General features: G+C 59.2%; 1 protein-coding gene across 2 annotated transcripts in view; it reads left to right on the top strand.

Moving 5' to 3' along the window:
* Positions 1-19,344, top strand: part of TMPRSS6 (transmembrane serine protease 6) — a 34,497-nt gene continuing 15,153 nt past the window's right edge. The window contains exons 1-10 of one of the 2 annotated variants that reach the window (XM_037068168.1): positions 1-220; positions 5,567-5,763; positions 9,412-9,545; positions 10,687-10,754; positions 11,334-11,518; positions 11,718-11,759; positions 13,575-13,779; positions 16,450-16,586; positions 17,791-17,903; positions 18,164-18,273. In XM_037068168.1, coding sequence (XP_036924063.1) covers positions 5,568-5,763; positions 9,412-9,545; positions 10,687-10,754; positions 11,334-11,518; positions 11,718-11,759; positions 13,575-13,779; positions 16,450-16,586; positions 17,791-17,903; positions 18,164-18,273 — 1,190 coding nt within the window. In that variant the 5' untranslated portion in view covers positions 1-220; position 5,567. Of the gene's footprint in view, positions 221-263; positions 375-5,566; positions 5,764-9,411; positions 9,546-10,686; positions 10,755-11,333; positions 11,519-11,717; positions 11,760-13,574; positions 13,780-16,449; positions 16,587-17,790; positions 17,904-18,163; positions 18,274-19,344 lie in introns of those variants that run through there. The other variant, XM_037068169.1, reaches the window with a different exon arrangement.

Below are 19,344 nucleotides of genomic sequence, written 5' to 3'. Positions count from 1 at the left end.
TTACCTGAGTGCCGGCACACAGCAGGTCCTAAACGGACCGGCAGGCCCATGGAGCCTGGGGCCACAGGCCACAGAGGACAAGGGCCAGACACCCAGGCCATGGCTCTGGGCCATTGATCCAGCCCCAGCTGGCCAGGTGGGGGCAGGGAGACCTTGGCCTGGAAAAACAGCAGCTGTGAGGTCTGTGTGCAGGCCCGGCACTCACTTGCCACTCCCAGAGGTAAGTGGGGGCCCCCAGGGGAGGGGACCAGGATCCATGAATGACCCCGTGACAGTGTCCATGCTGAGAGCTGGGCCTGGCTCCCTGGAAGTTGAGCTGTCCACCTTGCTGTGAGGCGAGGTCTGCAGGGTCTCATCGGCCAGAGAGTGACTGTGTGAGCAGGGGCCAAGAGGCCCCCAGAGCTGGGGCTGGGGCAGGGTAGGGTGGAGCTAGGCCAGGGGCATGGGCAGCCCAGGGGCAGTGGGCCTGGGCTCAGGTGCGGCTGGTGGATTCTGGAGCGGGGACAGGCAGAGGAGAGGCCTGATTTGCCCCTGAGCACCCCACTTTTACTGCAGGACTGGACATGCTGCCTTCATACCCGGGTCTCCCACCTGGGCTGTACAGTGTGGGGATGGGCCCAGAGTCCCACACTGTATTAAACAGGGGACCCTTAGCTGCCAGCCTTCGAGTTTGGAGCCAACTGTATGCGCACATGTGTGCGTGTGTGCAGTGTGTTCACAAGTGTATATTGAAGTAGGAGTGTGCATCTATGAATCTGTGCCATAGATAGGGGGGTGTGTGTACCTCAGTTGCTCCGTGAGTCTGTGTACACCTGTGTGTGTGTGTGTGTGTGTGTGTGTGTGTGTAAGGGACATTTACCCATGCCCTCACATTGGGTCCCCAATGGCCACAGCAGCTCAGAGCAGGGGATGGTACTCTAGGCCCAAACGGCCTCCCTGCCAGGCCGCAGATCAGAACGGCCCTGCTCTGCCCACCCTGCTAAGTGACTGGGGTGAGCAACTTCATCTCTCTCTGCTTCAGTTGCCAGCCATTAAGTAGAAGCAGCAAGGCTGGCACCCCAGGCTGCTGGAGGCTGAGGTGAACTGGGTTTATGGTGTTGCCCAGTACAGGGCCGGGGCTCAGCCTCCAGTGGGCAGACCGAGGTCCCTCCAGTGGTCAGAAGGGCAGGAGAGAGAAAGGAGCAGGTTTCAGGATGGGGTCCAGATGCTCAAATCCAGGGACAGCCTCAGCCCCTATGGCAGTTGGGGTACACCCAGTCCTTTCTTTCAGGGGCTCACTGTCAGTGGGTCAGAAAGACTGTGCCCCAAAGTAAACTGCTTATTGATGGAGATGGCCCAGGACGCTTCAGAGGGGCATCCGCTTCTCCTGGGGCACTCCGGGAAGGCTTCCAGGAGGAGGTGAGAGCTGAGCTGAGGTGTGAAGGGGCCATCTAAGAGCTGGCCAGGTCAGGAGGTGGGCAGCCCAGGCAGAATGAAGGGTGTGTGGAAAGCTAGGGAGTAACTAGAACATTCAGTGTTCAAGACCCATCTGTGCTATGCTCTGCCATAGTCACTGTGGGAATGGATAACTGTGAAGCCCAATGTCACTGAGGTACAAGGGGAAAAAGAAGGCGCGGGGAGAAATGAGACTGGAGAAGTTGGCCCGGCCACATGTGCACACAGCGCCTTAGAGCTGTACGGGAAGGAATGGGGATCTTAGCAGTCATTCACTCAACTAAAGTTACGGAGTGCCGAATTCTGCTCTTGGAGCAGGGCACACAGCGCTGAACAAAGTCAAGCCCCCGCTCCCTTGCCCCTCACAGGCGGGGAGGGGACAAAGGACACAGAAGCATCTCATGCAAGGTCGAGAAGTGCTGGGGACAAAGGACACAGAAGCATCTCATGCAAGGTCGAGAAGTGCTGAGGAAAAAAACCGCTGCAGAGAGGGGCGTGGTCAGGGAAGGCCTCAGGAGGAAGCGGTAACGTTCGAGCAAAGACCCGAAGGCGGTAAAGGAGCGGGCCAGGAGGCAGAGCGACGGGAAAGCATTCCGGTGGTGGGACCAGCAAGTGCAAAGGCCCTGAAGGGGCGGGCACTTGATATGTTGATGGTTTGGCAAGGAGTGGGGCGGGGCTGCAGCAGAGGGGGGAGGACAGAGAGACGAGCAAAGGCCAAATCACAGGGGGCCCTGGTGGGCTGTGATAAGGGCACTGGGCTCTGTTCTAGGTGGATGGGAGCCACGCGAGGCTTGTGAGCAGGGCGTCTGGTGAAAAGACCACGCTGACGGCTGTGTGGCACTTTGCTCCGTGGGTGGTCAGACGGCTGGCTATTACTGCAGCTGTCAAGGTGACTGACAATGTTGACCTGGATGATGGTGGGAGCCATGGAGGTACCAAGAAAGACCTGGGTCCTGGGAACATGTGGAAGGTCGAGCCACAGACTTTTCTGATGGGCTGGGCCGCTGACACAATGGGGCAGTTGCTGTACAACAGTGAAAGGCAGGAGTGGTGTGGGCATTGTCACAGCTGTCAATCGTCCCAAGTTGTCCGTCTCCTGCTGGGCTGTCAGCCCCAAGAGGATGAGAATGGGGTCTCATGTTCACCAACGTGCCCCTTCTGTCTAGCATGGAGCTTGGCATCATGCAGACATGCTTGACAAACATGGGGCAGCCCGGTCACCGCATGCAGGACTCCGAGGCCAGCACCACCATCCAGGTGCCAGCAGTAAGCCCCCCAAGTGCTGCTTCCTGGAGGCAGCAAGATTAGGAGGGAGCACTGCCCTGAGAGTCTGGAGACCTGGGGCTTTGTGCATTTACCCTTTCCCACGAAGCATTCACTCACCTGGCAGGCCATGTGCTGGGTGCTGCAGGGAATGGGGTGGGTGGGGAGAGAAGACCCAGCCCACTTCTTTGTGTGGGAGACAGACAAAGCCAAAAGACAGGCATGTCGTTGATCGGACCAAGGGCTGCCCCAGGGGAGGAGGCTGCTTACTCCCCAGAGCCCCGGGACCCAAAGCCAGGCCTTGGAGTCACCTGTAAGGGTGCCCACTGTTCTTCATGCAGAGGGTGTGGCTACACAGAGGTGGCATCCCCTGGGTCTACAGGGTGATACATGCGATGGAAATTAGGGCCACAGCAGGGTGGGCAGCAGCTTGCCTGGGGAAGAAGGTCTTGGTGCCACGGGGTAGGGTTCGGAGGTGGCTGGGAGGATTCCGAGTGGTAAGTGGCTGGGCGTGGGTGTGGAGGGAGTCTGGTGCAACGTGGAGGGTGTGCAGGAGGGGAGGTTGGAGGCAGAGAGCCCAGGTAGAAAGCTGCCTCAGAAGTCAACGTGGGGGTTGACGGGGAGCCCAGGCGAACAGCACCCCTCGCCCCACCTTTGGGCTGTATCTAATCTTGGGTTTTTACACAGCGGGTTTTCTGAAAATGGGCTTTTTTGTGACATTCAAAGTCCTGGACAGAAAAGGCATTCATTTACGAGGGCAGCAGAATGCAGAGCACGGGCCTGGCTGGGGAAGGGGCAGCGGCAGGAGGAGGTCTGCCGAGTGTTTCACCCTGGATGCTCCTCTTGCTGCCTCCCCTAAGGGACCTGTGGCCTTCTCTGAGCCTCAGTTTCCCCCTCGGGTGATATGTGAGGCAGTAGAGGAACCAGGGGTTCATTCTGTAGACAAACTATTTAGGTTTGCAGCCTGGCTCTGCTGTGGACGGCTGGTGTGACTTTGGCCAAGCTGCTCAACCTCTGTGCCTCAACTTTCTCATCTATAAAATGGAAACAATAAGAGAACTTACCCCCACAGGGTCTGAGTAAGGCTTACATGAGACAGTGCCTGTAAAGCACTGGAAACAGTTGAAGTGAATGTCAACTATTGTCATTTCTAGTGCCCCTGAGTCCCCATAGTGATGTGAGTCATTCCAAAATAGGTCCTTGGTGATCCAGAGTCAAGAGTAAAACCAGCATGGCCATCCCTGGGGGAGGGAGCGGCCCAGGCCTGAGAGAAGATGAGGACCTGGGCTGTCACAGGGCTCTCCCGGCTCTGGCCACCCCGCTCAGCTTTGGGAGACAGGTAGTTTCTCACTGGGGGCTGTCCCACCCGTTTTGGCGTATTTACCACCCTTGGCCTAGCCCCATGAGAGCCAGAGGGCCCGCCCCCCGTGTCTAGGTGTCTGCTGGTGAGGGGTAGAGGGGAGCTCCATGCCCACTTGAGAATCCCTCCCTCACTTCCACTGGGTAGGGGCCACTCAAGAGGGTCAGAGGGGCTGGCTGCCGGAGGCCCTGGAACACGGCTGAGAGGAGCCGCAGGACGTGGGGAAGCAGGAGAAGGCCAGGAAGGGGCTAAGCATCACTGAGGAGTCTCTCCTTTTGGGAAAACCCAGAACACAGCCCAAAGGAGCCCCCACCCCCATGCATCTGGGGATGCATTTCAAAGCCACAGTGGCATTAATGGACTTGAGAGGAGGAGACCAGCTTCTCAGTGGTCCAGAGCCTGTGTTCTGAAAGCCTGCCAGAGAAGCCGGATAATACTCAGTTTGTTTGGGGGCGGCAGAGGGGCGGGGGTCGGATGATAGAGCTGCAGACTCAGGGCCCTGAGAGGGATGGCAGTCAGTTGTCACTTAATCATGACTTGCTAATTAACAGCTCATTTACAGGAGTAGCAAAGGGGAAGGTGCAGGACATCCGACACCTGGATGTGCCCCTCCTCCCCTCTCCCCACTTCCCTGCTGTTGGGTGAGTGGCTTAGCCTCTCGGGGCATCAGTTTTCCCATCTGTAAAACAGGGCTGGTGGTGAGTGCTAGATATTCGAGTCACACTGGGAAAATGGGGCCCGGCCAGGAAAACCCGGCCTGAGTTACTGCTGAAACACACCGGGTCTCAGTTTCCTCCTCTGTCCAATGGGTCAGAACCTTGAAAGACGGTTGGAGGTTTAAGCAGGATGGTACATGTAGAGCGTCCGCACAGAGCGGGCCTGAGAAAGAAGAGTGCCTGGGGACCGTGGTCCCCACATCCCGGGGTGACCAGAGGATTCAGTGAGGTGATGCCTGTGAAATGTCCTCTGTAGACGGTACTTGAGTATCAGTGTTTGTCTCCTTCTCCTGCCCCGGAGAGGGTCTGGGGTTGGTGGGGAGACCAAACAGCCAGCACTCTGTGAGGGGTGGGTCCCCGGCCCTGCCCAGCGCTGGCTTGGGGGCTTCCGGGGTGAGGGCTAAGTGAACTGACCGTGTGGGTATCTTGGGACGCTCTGCTGTGGAGAACCAAGAGGAGCAAAAAGCCTCCCCCTGGACGAAGGGAAGCGGGGCCAGTGTTTGGACCCCAGGTTTGGACCGCATGTTTCTCAGTTCTATCTGTGGGCACAGTCCCCGGGGGCCAGGGCTCAGGCCCGGAAACCTCTACCTGTCCTCTGAACCTAGAAAGGCTGATTTGGGGGGCTCTGTGAGCCAGCGGGCCCCATGCCCACTTTTGATCCAGCTCCTTCCCTGGTGATAGGACCCTCCTACCCCAAAAGGCAGGAGGACTTACTTCTTGCATTGTGGGCATTCAGCAAAGGCTCCCTTGCAAATGCCAGGCCACTCTCATCTGAGGTCTGTCTCCCTGCTAGGATGCCCGTGGCAGAGGCCCCCCAGGCGGCTGGTGGGCAGGGCGATGGAGGTGATGGCGAGGAGGCGGAGCCGGAGGGGATGTTCAAGGCCTCTGAGGACTCCAAGAGAAAAGCTCGGGACTACCTCCGCCTGGTGCCTCTGTGGCTGGCCCTGGTCGCACTGGCTTTAGGCGCGTTCCTGCTGTGGTATTTTCTAGGTAAAGGTGTGGGCCTGTCCGGGAAAGGCACCCGGGAAAAACTGGGGGTGGTTGTGGGGGGCACAGCAGAGCAGACCAGGATTCCAAGTCAGCAGTGCCCAGCAACCCACCCTGGGCAAGCACTTCCTCTCTCTGAGTCTCCCTTCTTGTCCTGTGGGGGAAAGGTGGGGAGGGGAGGAAGGGGAGATTGCTGGACCTATGTTCTGGGTCCTGGGACTCAGGCCAAGTGCCTCCAGCTCTCACCAGCTAGGGAAGGAGTGCTCTCCCAGCACCCTGTTCTTGTGAACCAACACACCAAAGGGGTATAAACATTGCCTCTCCTTGCATGCAGCCCTCCAGGATTGCCCCTGGGACTCTGAGCCATCTGGTTCTGCTGGAGAAGGTCCAGTGTTGCCCAGGGTTCCTGGCATCAGTTAGTGCTTCTGTTAACTTGAATGCCACTTGGGAGCTCCTCTAGGGTGGGGACCACAGCTCTGTCACCTCTGAGTCCCCAGGGCCAAGCATGGACGGGAATGAAGCAGAGAAGGGCCACAGGGCTCAGGCATCCAGGGGGTGGTCCACACGCACAGAGGCCTTTCATACCCCAGCTCCGGCACACGTGGGATTCAGCATGCAGTGAAGGAGGGGCCTGCGGTGTCCAGGGCAGGTGGCCCAGAGCCTCTCCCAGGTCCTGAATTTTGGCCTCCTTCTGTGGTGTCATGGCCCTTAGCCTCCTGGAAGCAACTGGTCCCCAGACTGGGTCCATTTGTCCACCTTTGCTTTCATTCATTCATTCGTTCGTTCATTCAATAAACACTCCTCAACACCTACTGTCTCTTTCTAAATCTGATGGGGACTGTATCTCTTTTGCTCCACTCTTGACGATGGAAAATAATGGATAAACCAAGTCAGCTCACACTGGCTGTGAAAATGCTCCATGTACACTATAGAAGACTCATTCATTCATTCGTTCATTCGTTCCTGACCACCTCCTATATACCAGCTCTGTGCCAGGCTCTGAGGATGGCCCTACCTTGCCATAAAGCGTGTCCTCACCAGGACCAGGAAGCTGAGGCCACGGGGGAGCAGAGCAGGGACTGATGATCAGAGACTTCCCCTTAGACACTGCAGAAGTTAGTGTTCTTACTGGCTGAATCTCATAGTGGAACTTCAGGTCTGTGGGAAGGGATGGGGGGACCCACTCTGGAGCAGTCATGGGGAGGTCAGCCTAGGCCCAGCTCCAGAGGGGGTCGGGGGGAGCGGTAGTTGGAACCAGCCGCAGACAGACACTGTTAGGACGCCCAGGTGGGATGTGAGTGCACCTGCCATGGCCCAGAGTGGATGGCAGTTCTGCTCAGAACCGAAGGACATCGGCAGGGTGTGAAAGCTGTGCGCATTTCACCACTGGCAGGAAGCCAGCACCCCAAATGCACAGGGCTGCCGAGGCCCTTTTAGGCTGTGGGATAATTAGTCCTTAGGGTGAACCACAGAGCACCAGGCTGCAGGGCCAGGAGCTCGCCTGCCAACTGTCTGTCTTTGCAGATGAGTCTAACTTCTCCTGATGATGCTGCAGCAGGAAACTGCCCTCCCCCACCCCCCCCGCAGAGGGGGTGCTCCACACCCTGGGGCCGAGTGCCTCCAAGCCTCAGTGGGGGAGCCGAATCTGCCCTGCAGAGGGGTCAGTGTAGAGGAGGCATGTCAGGGGACATGTGAGCCGTTCCTCCCGCCCAGCCACGCTGTGCCCTTGTGCCCTAGGGACTGGGTGCTGGGTGAGGGATGAATCAGGGGTGCACCCTGCTGACCCGGAATGGAATAAACCCAAAGTGAGTGTCAGCCTGCCCCAGAAAGGGACAGGAGAGGGGAGGGCAGAGAGTGGCTTCCCCAGGCAGATGGGCCCTGTCGCTCACGCTGCCCAACCGTGCTTCCCTGGTTTCCCCCTCTCCTCTCTCTGGCTGACCATTTTATGCTTTCTTCTCAAACCTCCTGCACCCCCACCCACTTTGCCACCAGTTTGAATGAGCAAACAAAGCCGGTCAGAAGAAAAGCCCCCTAGAAGTCCCCTCAGCTGCACCGGGCGTGCTCTGCCTTCCTGCTCATTCCCGCAGTGAGCCAGGGCTGCCTATTCTAAAGCAAGCCCTCCTGGCTCCCCCAAGGTGGCCGGGCTCCAGCACGCCGGTCACCTCCAAACACAGCTGGGCCCAACCACTTCTCACCCTCTGCACCGCTGCTGCTGCGCAGCCTGGTCCAGGCCACATCGCCTCTTACCCGCACTGCTCGCCTGGGTCTCTCTCACCTAAATCACTTCCTGCAGGTCTCCCAGTTTCTGCCCGGGCCTCCTTAGAGCTGGCTCTTAACACAAGAGCAAATTAAATCATCTAACTTCTCTGCTTAAAATCCCCATGGCTCCCATCTCACCCGGAGTGAAACCAAAGTCCACGCCCCTCTCATCCCCTCCTGCTTCCCCATCACGCACTCTGCGGCTCCTCAAACACAGCAGAAAAACCCCTGCCACAGGGCCTTTGCACATGCAGTTCTGGTGCCTGGGTGACTCTTTCTGCAGGTGAATGTCCAGGTGGCTAACACCACCCCTTCTCTGGTCTTCACGTGGCCACCAGCCCCAGCCCCACTGTCCACTTACACCTGTAACATGTCACCACACATTTGCCACTAGATTATAAACTCTTTAGCACAGGGGTTATTTTCTTTATTGTTTTGCCCATTGTTATACTGGGATATTCCTAGGTGCTCTCGGCTAGTCCTTGCACAGATAGGTTCTCCATAAATATTAGTTGAGAGAATGAATAAATGAATAGACAGAGGTATGAACCCAGGGCTTGGGATCTATTTTCTCACATCAGCCGAAGGAGTCTTTGCAAAATAAAAGTCTGATGATATCATCCTGCGTTTAACCCTTTCGTGGCGCCCCTTGCTCCGCTGGTGAAGGCTGAAACTTGTCCCTGCTTCTGTCACAGTGCCTGGTTGCCCTGACTGGTGGCCCCAGCCAAGCAGGTTTTAGCCCTGTGTCCTCATCACAGTACCCCATCCTCAGGGCCTTTGCACATGTTATTCCTTCTGTCCGGAAAGGACTTCCCCCCTTCCCTTCCTCCGGGCCACACTGCAGTCCTCTCATCTCAGCTGCAGGGCCGCCCTGACCGGCTGGCCTGCTTTGTCCTGGCCCCTCAGTAGCACTTCCTGCCTCCCCTTGAAGGCTCTTAACCCCTGTCTTACCCCACTGTCTGCTCCGCATGGGGAGCCACACCTGTCGTGGTTTTCTAGTGTTCTCCACATGGTGGGTGCAAGCTGGACAACCTGGAGAGTGGAAGGATGAATAAAGGCTGTAACCCATGAACTTGACCTGGGCCCGTGGGGTGTCCTGGCCTTCAGGTTATCCATGTCCTGGACTGACCACTGTGTCAGCTTCTGATGGGGAGCCCATAGGACATCATCCATCTGTAGGCCTCTCTTCTCCCTGGCACCTGGGGCCAGTGTGTCACTAAATAAACTTTGGATGGCGACGATGACAATGGCAAAGATGGAGGATGAAGCTAGTGCCTTGGAGGCCCAAGATGGAGGAGGCCAAGCTAAGGGTCAGGTGTGAGAGAAGGCATGGCGGAGGCAGGCCCCTTCCCTGCTGCGCCCTGGTTAACCTGCTGGTCTCTTCCTGGGCAGGGTACAAGGCAGAGGGGACCGTCAGCCAGGTGTACTCCGGCAGCCTCCGTGTGCTCAACCGCCACTTCTCCCAGGACCTTGCCCACCGGGAGTCCAGTGCCTTCCGCAGTGAAATCGCCAAAGCCCAAGAGATGGTAGGGAAGGATTTGGAGGATGGGAGGGAAGGGGGAGGGCAAGAACGAAGAGGGAGGGGCCTCATCGTGTCAAGCCCATTGGTCAGGGGCCTGTTCCGGGCATGATGGAAGGAGACCGATAGGATGATGGGAGAGAAAATGGTTTCTGGCATCAAATGCACTTGGGTTTGATGTTAAATCCTGATTGTGCCACTAACAAAGAGTGTGACCTTGGGGAATTAGGGCAGTACCAGGAAGCTGTCAGGGCCCACCCACCTCCCCTCCCCTCTTGAGCAATGGCTCCCCGCATTGGGGGTGGTCTCCCACTGCCAGCACCTCCTCTGTCTGGGCTCTCTGGTCACAGGTCACAGGTCACAGGGCCACACCTGCCCAACGAGGGGTTATTCCCAGGAGCAACCCTCAACCACAGGAAATGAAGCAGGTGGATAAACACCCTGGAGACCCTGGCCCCTGGGGGGGGGCAGTTCTGAGGATGCCCCCTCTGTTTCCCAGAGCTCCCTGCTGGCCTTGCCTCAGTGGCCCACAGCCCCACCCTGCACCTTGTCGGCTGAGCCCCGCCACCCACTGGTCTTCCCAGAATCATTTCCACGTAAACCACTTGCCTTGCGCCCTTGACCTGGCCTGCTCCTGAGGGACCCCCCCAGGGCTCTCCTGCCTCCGCTGGGAAGTGGGGTGCTGATGGCAGACCTGTCCGTAGGTCGTTGTGGGGTTGGTGGGCTGCTCCCAGTGCTGCGTGACTTCCAACCACGCATCCTCTCGCCCGCCCTGTGGCTGAACTCGTGAGAAGCCCAGCCAGCTGCGCTCTGTGGCTGGTGCCTGGGCTGAGGAGGGGACTCAGGAGCCACAGGGGCTTCTCAGAGTTGAATGGCATTTGACAAGGGGGCAGAGGCCATGCATGGGTGGTCTGAGGGAGGCCAGAGCTGATGGAGGGGGTTGGGGGGCAGTGCCTGCGTGTGGGGGGAGGGGAAAAGTGGAAAGGGTGTGAGGTTGCCAGGCGTGGCCACTGCCTGCCGAGTGAGTGACCACAGGCAGGGCTCTCTACCCTGTCGGGCGGGGCTGCCTGGAGGGGAAAAGGGCATCTTGAGGTGGGAGAGACTTCCGCAGAGGGTCACAGCGGGGCTACTGTTTCCCCTCCTTTTAGCTCAAGGCCCTCATCGCCAGCACCAGCCTGGGCACCTACTACAACTCTAGCTCCGTCTACTCCTTGGGGTGAGTCCCTGCCCCTCCCGCCCTGTTAGAACCACGAGCTCAAAGAAGGGAGGGGAGCTGACTGATGCCATGCCCTTGTGTTAAAAAATGAGGAAACTGAGGCATGGAGAGGCAGCTTGGCTTCCTGTGTGTGACCTTCCTTCATGCACTTGGTTTCCTTATCTCTGGAGGGGGCACAGAGGTATGATAGGGGTCACCTGGACAGGGGCCACACTGTGCTTGCCAAGGGCCTGGCCGGTGGTAAATGGGGCCCCAGTGGGGGTGTGAGTGGGAGTGGGGGGTGGCCCAGCTCTTCCACTCCTGCCTGGTTCTGCCAGTTTCAACGTGGTCTGTGGCATACACCCTGACCTCTCACACCTCAGTTTCCTCACCTGCAGAACAGGGATGAGGCAAGCACCTGCCTAGAGGTGGTTAGGAGGCTCCCCTGTGAAGCTGGAGAGCCTTGCCTGGGAGGTAGTAAGTGCTCAGCATGTGTGAGCATGGTCGGTGTTCTCACCACAGGATTGGGGGGGGGTGCGGGGGCTGGGCCGGGAGACAGCAGGTCCCTTCCCCAGCCCCTCTCGCTTCCGCCCGCCTCAGGGAGGGACCGCTCACCTGCTTCTTCTGGTTCATCCTCCAAATCCCGGAGCACCACCAGCTGCTGCTGAGCCCCGAAGTGGTGCGGGCGCTGCTGGTGGAGGAGCTGCTGTCCACAGCCAACGGCTCAGGCCCTGCTCCCTACAGGGCGGAGTACGAACCGGACCCAGAGGGCCTGGTCATCCTGGGTCAGTGCTGGGGAGCGGGGCACGGGAGGCTGGGACGCTCTCAGGGTGCAGCCCCAGGGTCCTGGGAGCCAGGACTGGGGTGGGGGCCGTGGGAGGGTGGGCGTTTGGGGTAAATCGCAGGCAGGCTGGCTCTGGTGGTCTCTTCTATTTTTGTTTTCATTTTATTTATTTATTATTTTTGTTCATTTCCTTTTAACAGAAGCCAGCATAAAAGACATAGTTGCACTGAATTCCACACTGGGTACGCTCCTTTTGTTTTTCCACGTTTGAGCCGGTGTCTCTCTTGGCTTGGTCGAGCGTCAGGGGGCCACTGGCCCACAGCCACCCGGGGTGCGTGGTGGACCTGGTGGGGGTCCCAGGCAAGGCTGTGGGGGGACAGAAGGAGGCATGCATGTGTGAATATGTGTGTGTGTCATGTACACAAGTGTGCGTGTGTTGCCTGTGTGAGATGTGAGAGTGTGACTCTGCTTTCTGTCATTGAGTTCAGTTTGCCCTCAGGCCATGGTTTTCATAGTTGAAAATAGTCTTGCAATTTCAAGGGGTAACAGTCATCTCGGGTTTCGAACTTGGTCTTCTGGAGATGTTTCACATTCAAGGAAGGATACTCCCTCCACCTTTTTCTTCCCTTTCTCAGCCAGCCAGGCTAATCTGCCCTCTGCCCTCTGCCCTCACCCACCCCTGTTCTATATCGCTAGAGTCCCTTGCTATTTTCCAAGAGGCACCACTGTCCCCCTGCCAAGCCCTGGGCAGCACAGGGCCACCGTGCTGCTCCAGGCCAGGGGCATCCACATCGCAGTCTGTGTGACTGGTGACTCCCGGGCTGTGCAGGGCGTGACCTGGGCCACTGTACCCTGTGGTCCTGAGCCTAAGCCCCTGAATTCTCAGGTCCTTCCTGTAGTCCTGTAGTTTCTGCCCAGAGCTAGGGTCTCATTGCCTGGTCCGTGTGGGGGCGGAGCTTAACACCCCCTGCGCGCTTGCCCCCCCTCCCCGCCCCCGTGCGCGGTGTGCCCGCACTCGCCTTCTCTCCTCCCACCGACCCAGCCCACTGCTTCCTTCCTCGGTGGGTGGAGGCTGTGGGGTCCCAGCACCACTTTCAGACAGTTCACATGGTGATTCTCACACACGGACAAAGTGAGCACAAGGCAGAGATTCATTTCACCCTGTAATTAGGGAACCAGTAGGGTAGAAATGCCGGGTCAGAGGAATGCACAGGAAACGGATCTATCTATCATCTATCTCTCTTCTAGGATCTGCCATCTGTCTGGCCTATCTATCGATCGTCTATCATCTATCTATAATATTATCTATCATCTGTTTCTCTACCTCTCCATCATCGATCTATTATTTGTCTGTACTCTATTATCTACCATCTGTTCATCCTGTCTGTCTGTCCCTCCATCCATCCATCCGTCCGCCCATCTTACACAGCATCGGCACACTTGCAGTTGCACTGGCCTTTAGTCTGGGCTGCCCTTGCCTGTGCTGGGTGTCCGTGTGTCCCCAGGTTTCTCTGCAGTTACCCTTGTTTGGGTCCGTGAGCAGCTGCAGCCCTGCCCTCTGGGAACACAGTGTCTGAGGGGCAAGGACGACCATTAAAGTCCTTTAAACAGGCCTGTGAGCACTTCTTCCATGCCAGGCCCCACGCCTGCGGAGGGGACACCAGAGGACGCGCCCTCACCCCTGCCCTGGGAGGAGCCCAGAGCCCCATGAGGGAGACAGACTGAACAGGCTCTCACCAGCCCAGAAGTGCCAGGGCTGGACCAGAGGCCCCAGGGCGGTGTGTGTGTGGGGAGTCATTCTGCCCTTCGGGCAGGGCTCCAATCCAAAGCAGAGGAAGGGGCGTGCCTCTAGAGAAAAGGAGCTGCTCCTGGCTGGGGGTTCTGGAAGCCTTCCTGGAGCAGGGGCAGCAGACCAGGCGTGGGGCATAGGCAGGACTCTGTCAGGTTGAGGTGGGGCAAGGGCACCCCTGCCCCGGTGAGGACCTGCGGGGGCTGGCTCCCCAGGTCCCTCCTCCCGACTGGTAGAGGTCACAGAGCCTGCCCCTTTCCCCCTCCAGGCTGCTACCGCTACAGCTACGTGGGCCGGGGCCAGGTGCTCCAGCTGAAGGGGCCTGACTACCTGGCCTCCAGCTGCCTGTGGCACCTGCAGGGCCCCGAGGATCTCATGCTCAAACTCCGGCTCGAGTGGACGCTGGCCGACTGCCGGGACCGGCTGGCCATGTACGATGCAGCGGGGCCCCTAGAAAGGAGGCTCATCACCTCGTGAGTCCCTGAGAAGGTTGGGGTGGGGGCAGAGGTGGGGGGTTGGGAAGGAAGCGGTGGTGTGGGGTCAACGGTCACACCAAGCCTTCTGAGACCAGGGGCTGAGTGACTTCACGTTCACTACCTGGGAGACGGTGAGGCTAGCCCAGAGGGAGAGGGGGAGGAGAGACTGGAGATGGCTGTGGACTGCGGGCACTCCCCTCCCCCATCCATTTCCCCACGTGTAACAGAACAGTTGTACTAGATGACCCCCAAGGTCACCTCTGGGGGGCCACACAGCTGGTCAGAAGAATGCTTTGGAGTCTGGCAGCCCTGACCTCCAGCTCCCACTCTGCAGCTTCCCAGCCCTGTGCCCTGAGGCGAGTCTTTGCCTCCCTGAGTCTGTTTCCTCACCTGCAAAATGGGTGCACAATCAGGCTTACCATGCAGGGTAATTGCGAGGATTTAAACTGGCCCATCTGTGCCAGGATCCTTGCACGCAGTAATGCTCTTCAGCTGGGCAGAGTCACGGAGGGCACTGAGTGCCAGCAGCAATGTAAACTTTAATACTTGGGAGGTGGGCACTGCCTGTGCGTTCTTGAGCAGAGGAATAGGGCACAGGATGTGCAGTGGGGTGCAGAAGTGACCAGGTCAGAGGGCAGGTGGACATGGGGTGGGGAGACCATAAAAGGGCGGGAAGTGGCTTCAATCACCAGGAGTCTGGTCCCCTCCCCACAGGGTAGCAGGTGGGGGGAGACACAGAGGGCCCCGGGCTGCTGCCTTCTCCATCCTGCCTGGGCTGGGCCAGCTGCCAGGTGGGGTGGGGGTGGGGCCTGCTGTTCAGATCCAAAGCCATCCTTGAGGAGGGCCTGTGAAGCCTCTTCTCAGCTCCCTCCGCCAGGGCCTCTGAGTCTCCAGGCTCCTGGTGGCATGGATGACACGCTGGCACCCACCCCTGCTGCCCTGCCACGCCATGACCTTAACCTAGGCGTGCGTGGGCCAGGTTCCTGGAGGGCTCTGGGAAATGCAGAGAAGCCAGATGATATCTGGTTTTTAGGAGGGTGGAGACGCTCGTGAACTTCCCCTGGGGCTTCTCTGAGTGGCCCCGCCCCCGCTGCTGCTGGGCTCAGCTCCGTCCCTGCTCACTGTGGCACCTGGGCACAGGTGATGCCCTCCACCTCGGGCCTAAGGAGAGGCTCTAAAATGACAGACAAGTTTGGGGGTGTCCTCCCACCTACACCCAGAGTGTGAGGGGGAACTCCAGGGGTGACAGGAAGACAGAGCGGGCCCTCGCTTGTTTTCAACCTCCTGGCTTGTTTTCGAGTGTTTTTACCCCAGGGAGGAGGGGGACACTGTATCTGCAACACAGCTCTGTTGCTAAGTAAATGGAGGAAAATAAAAGGAACCCCCAACATTAAAAGTGGCAGCCCCCATTAAATGTGACCTCCAGGTGCCTCTTTACCCTATTGCCTCATCTGCACTTTCTGGGAGAGGAGCAGGTGAGGATGAGGAGGCATGGTGTGTGGGAGAGTGGGGGGCACCCAGCAATGAGAACAAGCCAGGGGATAAAAGCAGGAGGAATGAGGGACCGGGGCACCTCTGCAACCTCCCGCCCTGACAAGAGCTGAGGCCCCGGGCCAGAGCCCCTCCCTGGGACCGTCTGGGGGAGCTGCCTTGGGATTACTCACGCCGCTCTGGCATTGGAGGCTGCGCGTGGATCTCACACATGCCCTTGCCGACATGCCCTGGTGCCTCCATCAGCGCCCATCCCCGCCAGTAAAGTCCATGGCCAGCACATGGGAGGCAGGCAGTACCTTGCAGCTGGATGGTGGCATGGCCACTCTGGGAGGCAGGGTTATTAGTTGGGAATTGGTCTCCAAATTGGTGGTGGCTCGGAGGATTCTGTCGGAGATGAGCGGTCTTTTGACGGAGGTTGGTAAGGGGTGGGGGGAGAGCTGGGAGCACCCCTGCTTGAGATGGCAAACCCCGAGGCCACCTACTGGGAGGGGACGTCAGGCGCTGTCACAGACAGGGCTCAGCACATCTCTCCCTCTGCTGTGGACCTGCAGTGGGGGCTTGGCATGGTGCTGAGCCCCAGTGCCCCCACCCCCCAGAAACCAAGCAGCTGACTTGGACAATCTCCTGACGGCCTTGGCAGGGCTGACGTTCCAGCCCTGGAAGAGTCTAGACTCCTAAGATGTCATGATTCACTCTGTGCATCCAGGCACGAAGCTCTGGGTGGGACCCTGGGGTGCCCCAGGGGTCGCAGACCGTGCCCCTGCTTCCTCTCTGCCCCAGAGAGGATGGGAGCAAGACCAAGGTTAGGGTGCAGCCAGCTAGGAAATGGGGTCCCCACAGATGCCTGTCTGCCCTTCCTTCGGGCACAGGCCAAATACGCAGAGGTCATGGGGACTCTGAGGGGTAGAACAGATTCTTTGGGGCGGGAGTCAGCTGGCGTAGTCAAATATAAGCTCTCGACAGCCCAGCAATCTCCCCACCTTTCTCAGCTGAGATGTTGGCCTGATCCTTATGAGGCCCCATCCGTCCCCTGGGCCAGAGAGGGTCAGCACATTGGGTAAACACACAGCAGACTGGCTGTGTGCCCAGCTGTACAGATTCCCAGCTGACCCTCCTTGGCTCCTCCCAGACACCTTCTGGCTCGCCCTCCCCACCTCTCTCTGCCCTCCCCAGGGTCTACGGCTGCAGCCGCCAGGAACCTGTGGTGGAGGTCCTGGCGTCGGGCGCCGTCATGGCGGTGGTCTGGAAGAAGGGCCTACATAGCTACTACGACCCCTTCGTGCTCTCGGTGCAGCCCGTGGCCTTCCAGGGTGAGGGCTTGGGCCCTGGGGGTGGGGGAGGGAGGGGGCAGACACTAAGAACGCACCCTCAGGCATGCCCTTCACCTTCTCAGCTCCAGTTGGTGTGGGATGAGGGAAGGTTCTGGAAGAGCCGCTGCTCTCCACCTTGCTTCCCACATATGCCTCAGCCCCGCCCCCCTTCCCTCTGTGCTCAGTCCACTTCCCTCCCCTTCTCTGCGCTCCTGGGATGCCTCCCAAATCTTCCTCATTGCCTCTCCTGCCGTGCGATTTTCTTCCCTGAGTTCGTCCTCATCTGGCCTCCCTCCTCTCCTCCTTTCCTCACCTCCTCATCCTGACTCCCCCTTCAGATGCCCCCTTCAGACATCCCCTCTCTCAGGAGAAGCACACTTACCCTTCCCGCCTGCTGACTGTCCTGGGCATGGCCATGGCCTTGCCCCTGGGCAGGCAAAGCAACCCAGTCATTTCCAGAGCTCTGTGTGGGGAGGGCTATAAACAGGAGACCACACACGGGGGCTGCTTCTCCCTCCTGCCCCCCAACTCAGTTTCTTTTTCTCCTGGTGTTGACCCCCTCGGCCTCCTGGCAGTGGCCCATGGCCCCCGGCTGACCCCATTGCGGTACTGGCTGCCCTCTGGGGGGGGCCCTGGGATTAAGGAGGGGCCAGAGCTGGCTCAGTTCTCATGGGAGAGTCTGACACAGTTTTAGGGGGAAGGGAGCGAGGGGCTCTGGGGACCTTGACTCCATGGAGAGGGAGCAGGACAGCAGGGGACACTCCAGCTCCCAAACCCTCCCCCTCTTGCTGTGGGACTTCAGCTGAGTCACCCCTCTTTCCTCCGAACCTCATCTTTGCAAAGGGTCCTGATTCTTCCTCCCTGAGGCCTGCAACTGAAGCTCCCACAGCCTCAAGTCCACTGGGTAACTGGCCCGATGCCGCACGATGTGTCAACAGCTCACATTTGCTGAGCCCTTCCCACACACCAGACCCTCTGCATGTTTTATGTCTGTTTCACTCTGAAGTACCCTCTGAGCCACGTACCCTTGCTGTCCCCATTTTGCAGAGGAGGTATCTGAGGCTCAAGATCACACAGTCACACTCAGACACTAGGCTTACTGTTCAGGGGCAGGGGGGGGTGCGGTGCAGCTGCCTGCCACCGGCTGGGAAGAGCAGTGGGACTCGGCTGAGGGACCCTGTGTGACCGCCGTTCTCTGAACCAGCCTGCGAGGTGAACCTGACCCTGGAGGGCCGGCTGGAGGCACAGGGCGTCCTCAGCACGCCGTACTTCCCCAGCTACTACTCACCCAGCACCCACTGCTCCTGGCACCTCAAGGTGAGCCCCCACCCTGCCTGCCCCTCTGCTGTCAGCCCAGGGCACTCTAAGGCCCTCTGGGGGCCCCGGCTGGGAGGGGTCCACTGTCCTGCCTCTGATGAAGCACCTGCAGGCTGAGCCCGGGTTCAGATCGCTCTGGGAGTGGGCGTGGCAGGGGTCGCCAAGGCCTGGCTCTGTTGGGCACAACAGTGTACAGAAGGTGGACTCGCCAGACCAGCCAGAGCCCACGGGCCACCTGGTGACCAGCTCCTCTGTCACAGGTGCCCTCCCTAGACTATGGCTTGGCCCTCTCGTTTGATGCCTATGCACTGAGGAGGCAGAAATACGACCTGCCATGCACCCAGGGCCAGTGGACGATCCAGAACCGGAGGTACCACCCCCGTCACCCCTGCCTCTCCCTGCAGGTACCCCCTCTGGAGCCCAGCCCCGGACCTCAGAGGAGCAGCCCAGGAAGACCGTAGAGGTGGGGCTGCTCAGGCCTGTGGCCCCTCCCTGTGACCCAGTCTCCGTCTCACCCCGCCCTGGCCCCAGCTCCCCTCCTGCTTCCCAAAGTTCTCAGACACACCTTTGTCATAAGACAGCTTGGATGTGGACCCTAGTTAGAGGGAGATGGTTTCCTTTTCTTGGGTGCTATCACCCCAGTGGCGGGTCCCCAAACGCTTAGATGAAGTGATGTGGGAGCCACAGGACCCAGCGGCGCTAAGCGCCCTCCCTGAGCCACCTCAGTGCAGCTGGAAGCCCCTTCCCTTAGCGCGCACCTCGCTCTCGGCTAAAATCAGGGGCTTCCCGGCTGCAAGGCTGCATGGCCAAGTCCAACGCTTTTGCTAACCCGACTGCTTCCGCAGGGTTGCTCGGTAACCAGGGTCACCCTGTGTCACCCACACCCCCTGCAGAGCACCCACCCTGCTGCCAGCCCTGCCTGTGGCTCCCCTGGTGATAAAGTTATCTGGAGAAGAAGGGAGCCCCTTGGGGAGGTGTGCAGGACACAGTGAGGCCAGGTCACTCGAGGGACCCTCCTCGGGTCACCGTGGTGGCAGTTTGGTCAGTAGGATGAGACTGGTCTGTGACCGCTGGGGCAGGCCACCTGGGGCTGCTGGTCCTGACAGCTGCCAAGGAGTCAGGTGGGCCGGGAGGTGGGGCAGTGGGAGAGGAGGAGACAAGGAGACATGTAAGGGAGAGGATATTCACAGTGGCGGGCTCCACGTCCATGTGCTGCGTGGAGGCTCCAGCAGAGAGCAAGGACGAGGAAGGTGCAGGTGCAGGCGACAATGCTGGGAGGCAGGGCTGGAGGGGAGGGGTCGCATGGAGGGGGAGTGGGAGGGGGCCCTGCGGGGCTCCATCGTTGGCAGGCAGACAGAGGCTTGGGGACAGAAGAAGCGTCTTGGAGGGGCCTTGTAGAGCCAGGAGACCCCTCCCCACCGGGATCTAAGAATGCTGAACA

This window comes from Sturnira hondurensis, unplaced genomic scaffold, assembly GCF_014824575.4.
Source record: "Sturnira hondurensis isolate 20B ecotype Veracruz unplaced genomic scaffold, ASM1482457v3 Scaffold0017436, whole genome shotgun sequence".
Classification (NCBI taxonomy): domain Eukaryota; kingdom Metazoa; phylum Chordata; class Mammalia; order Chiroptera; family Phyllostomidae; genus Sturnira; species Sturnira hondurensis.
The sequence above is the reverse complement of the archived record's forward strand: the minus strand, read 5'-3'. Positions and strand labels throughout refer to the sequence as shown.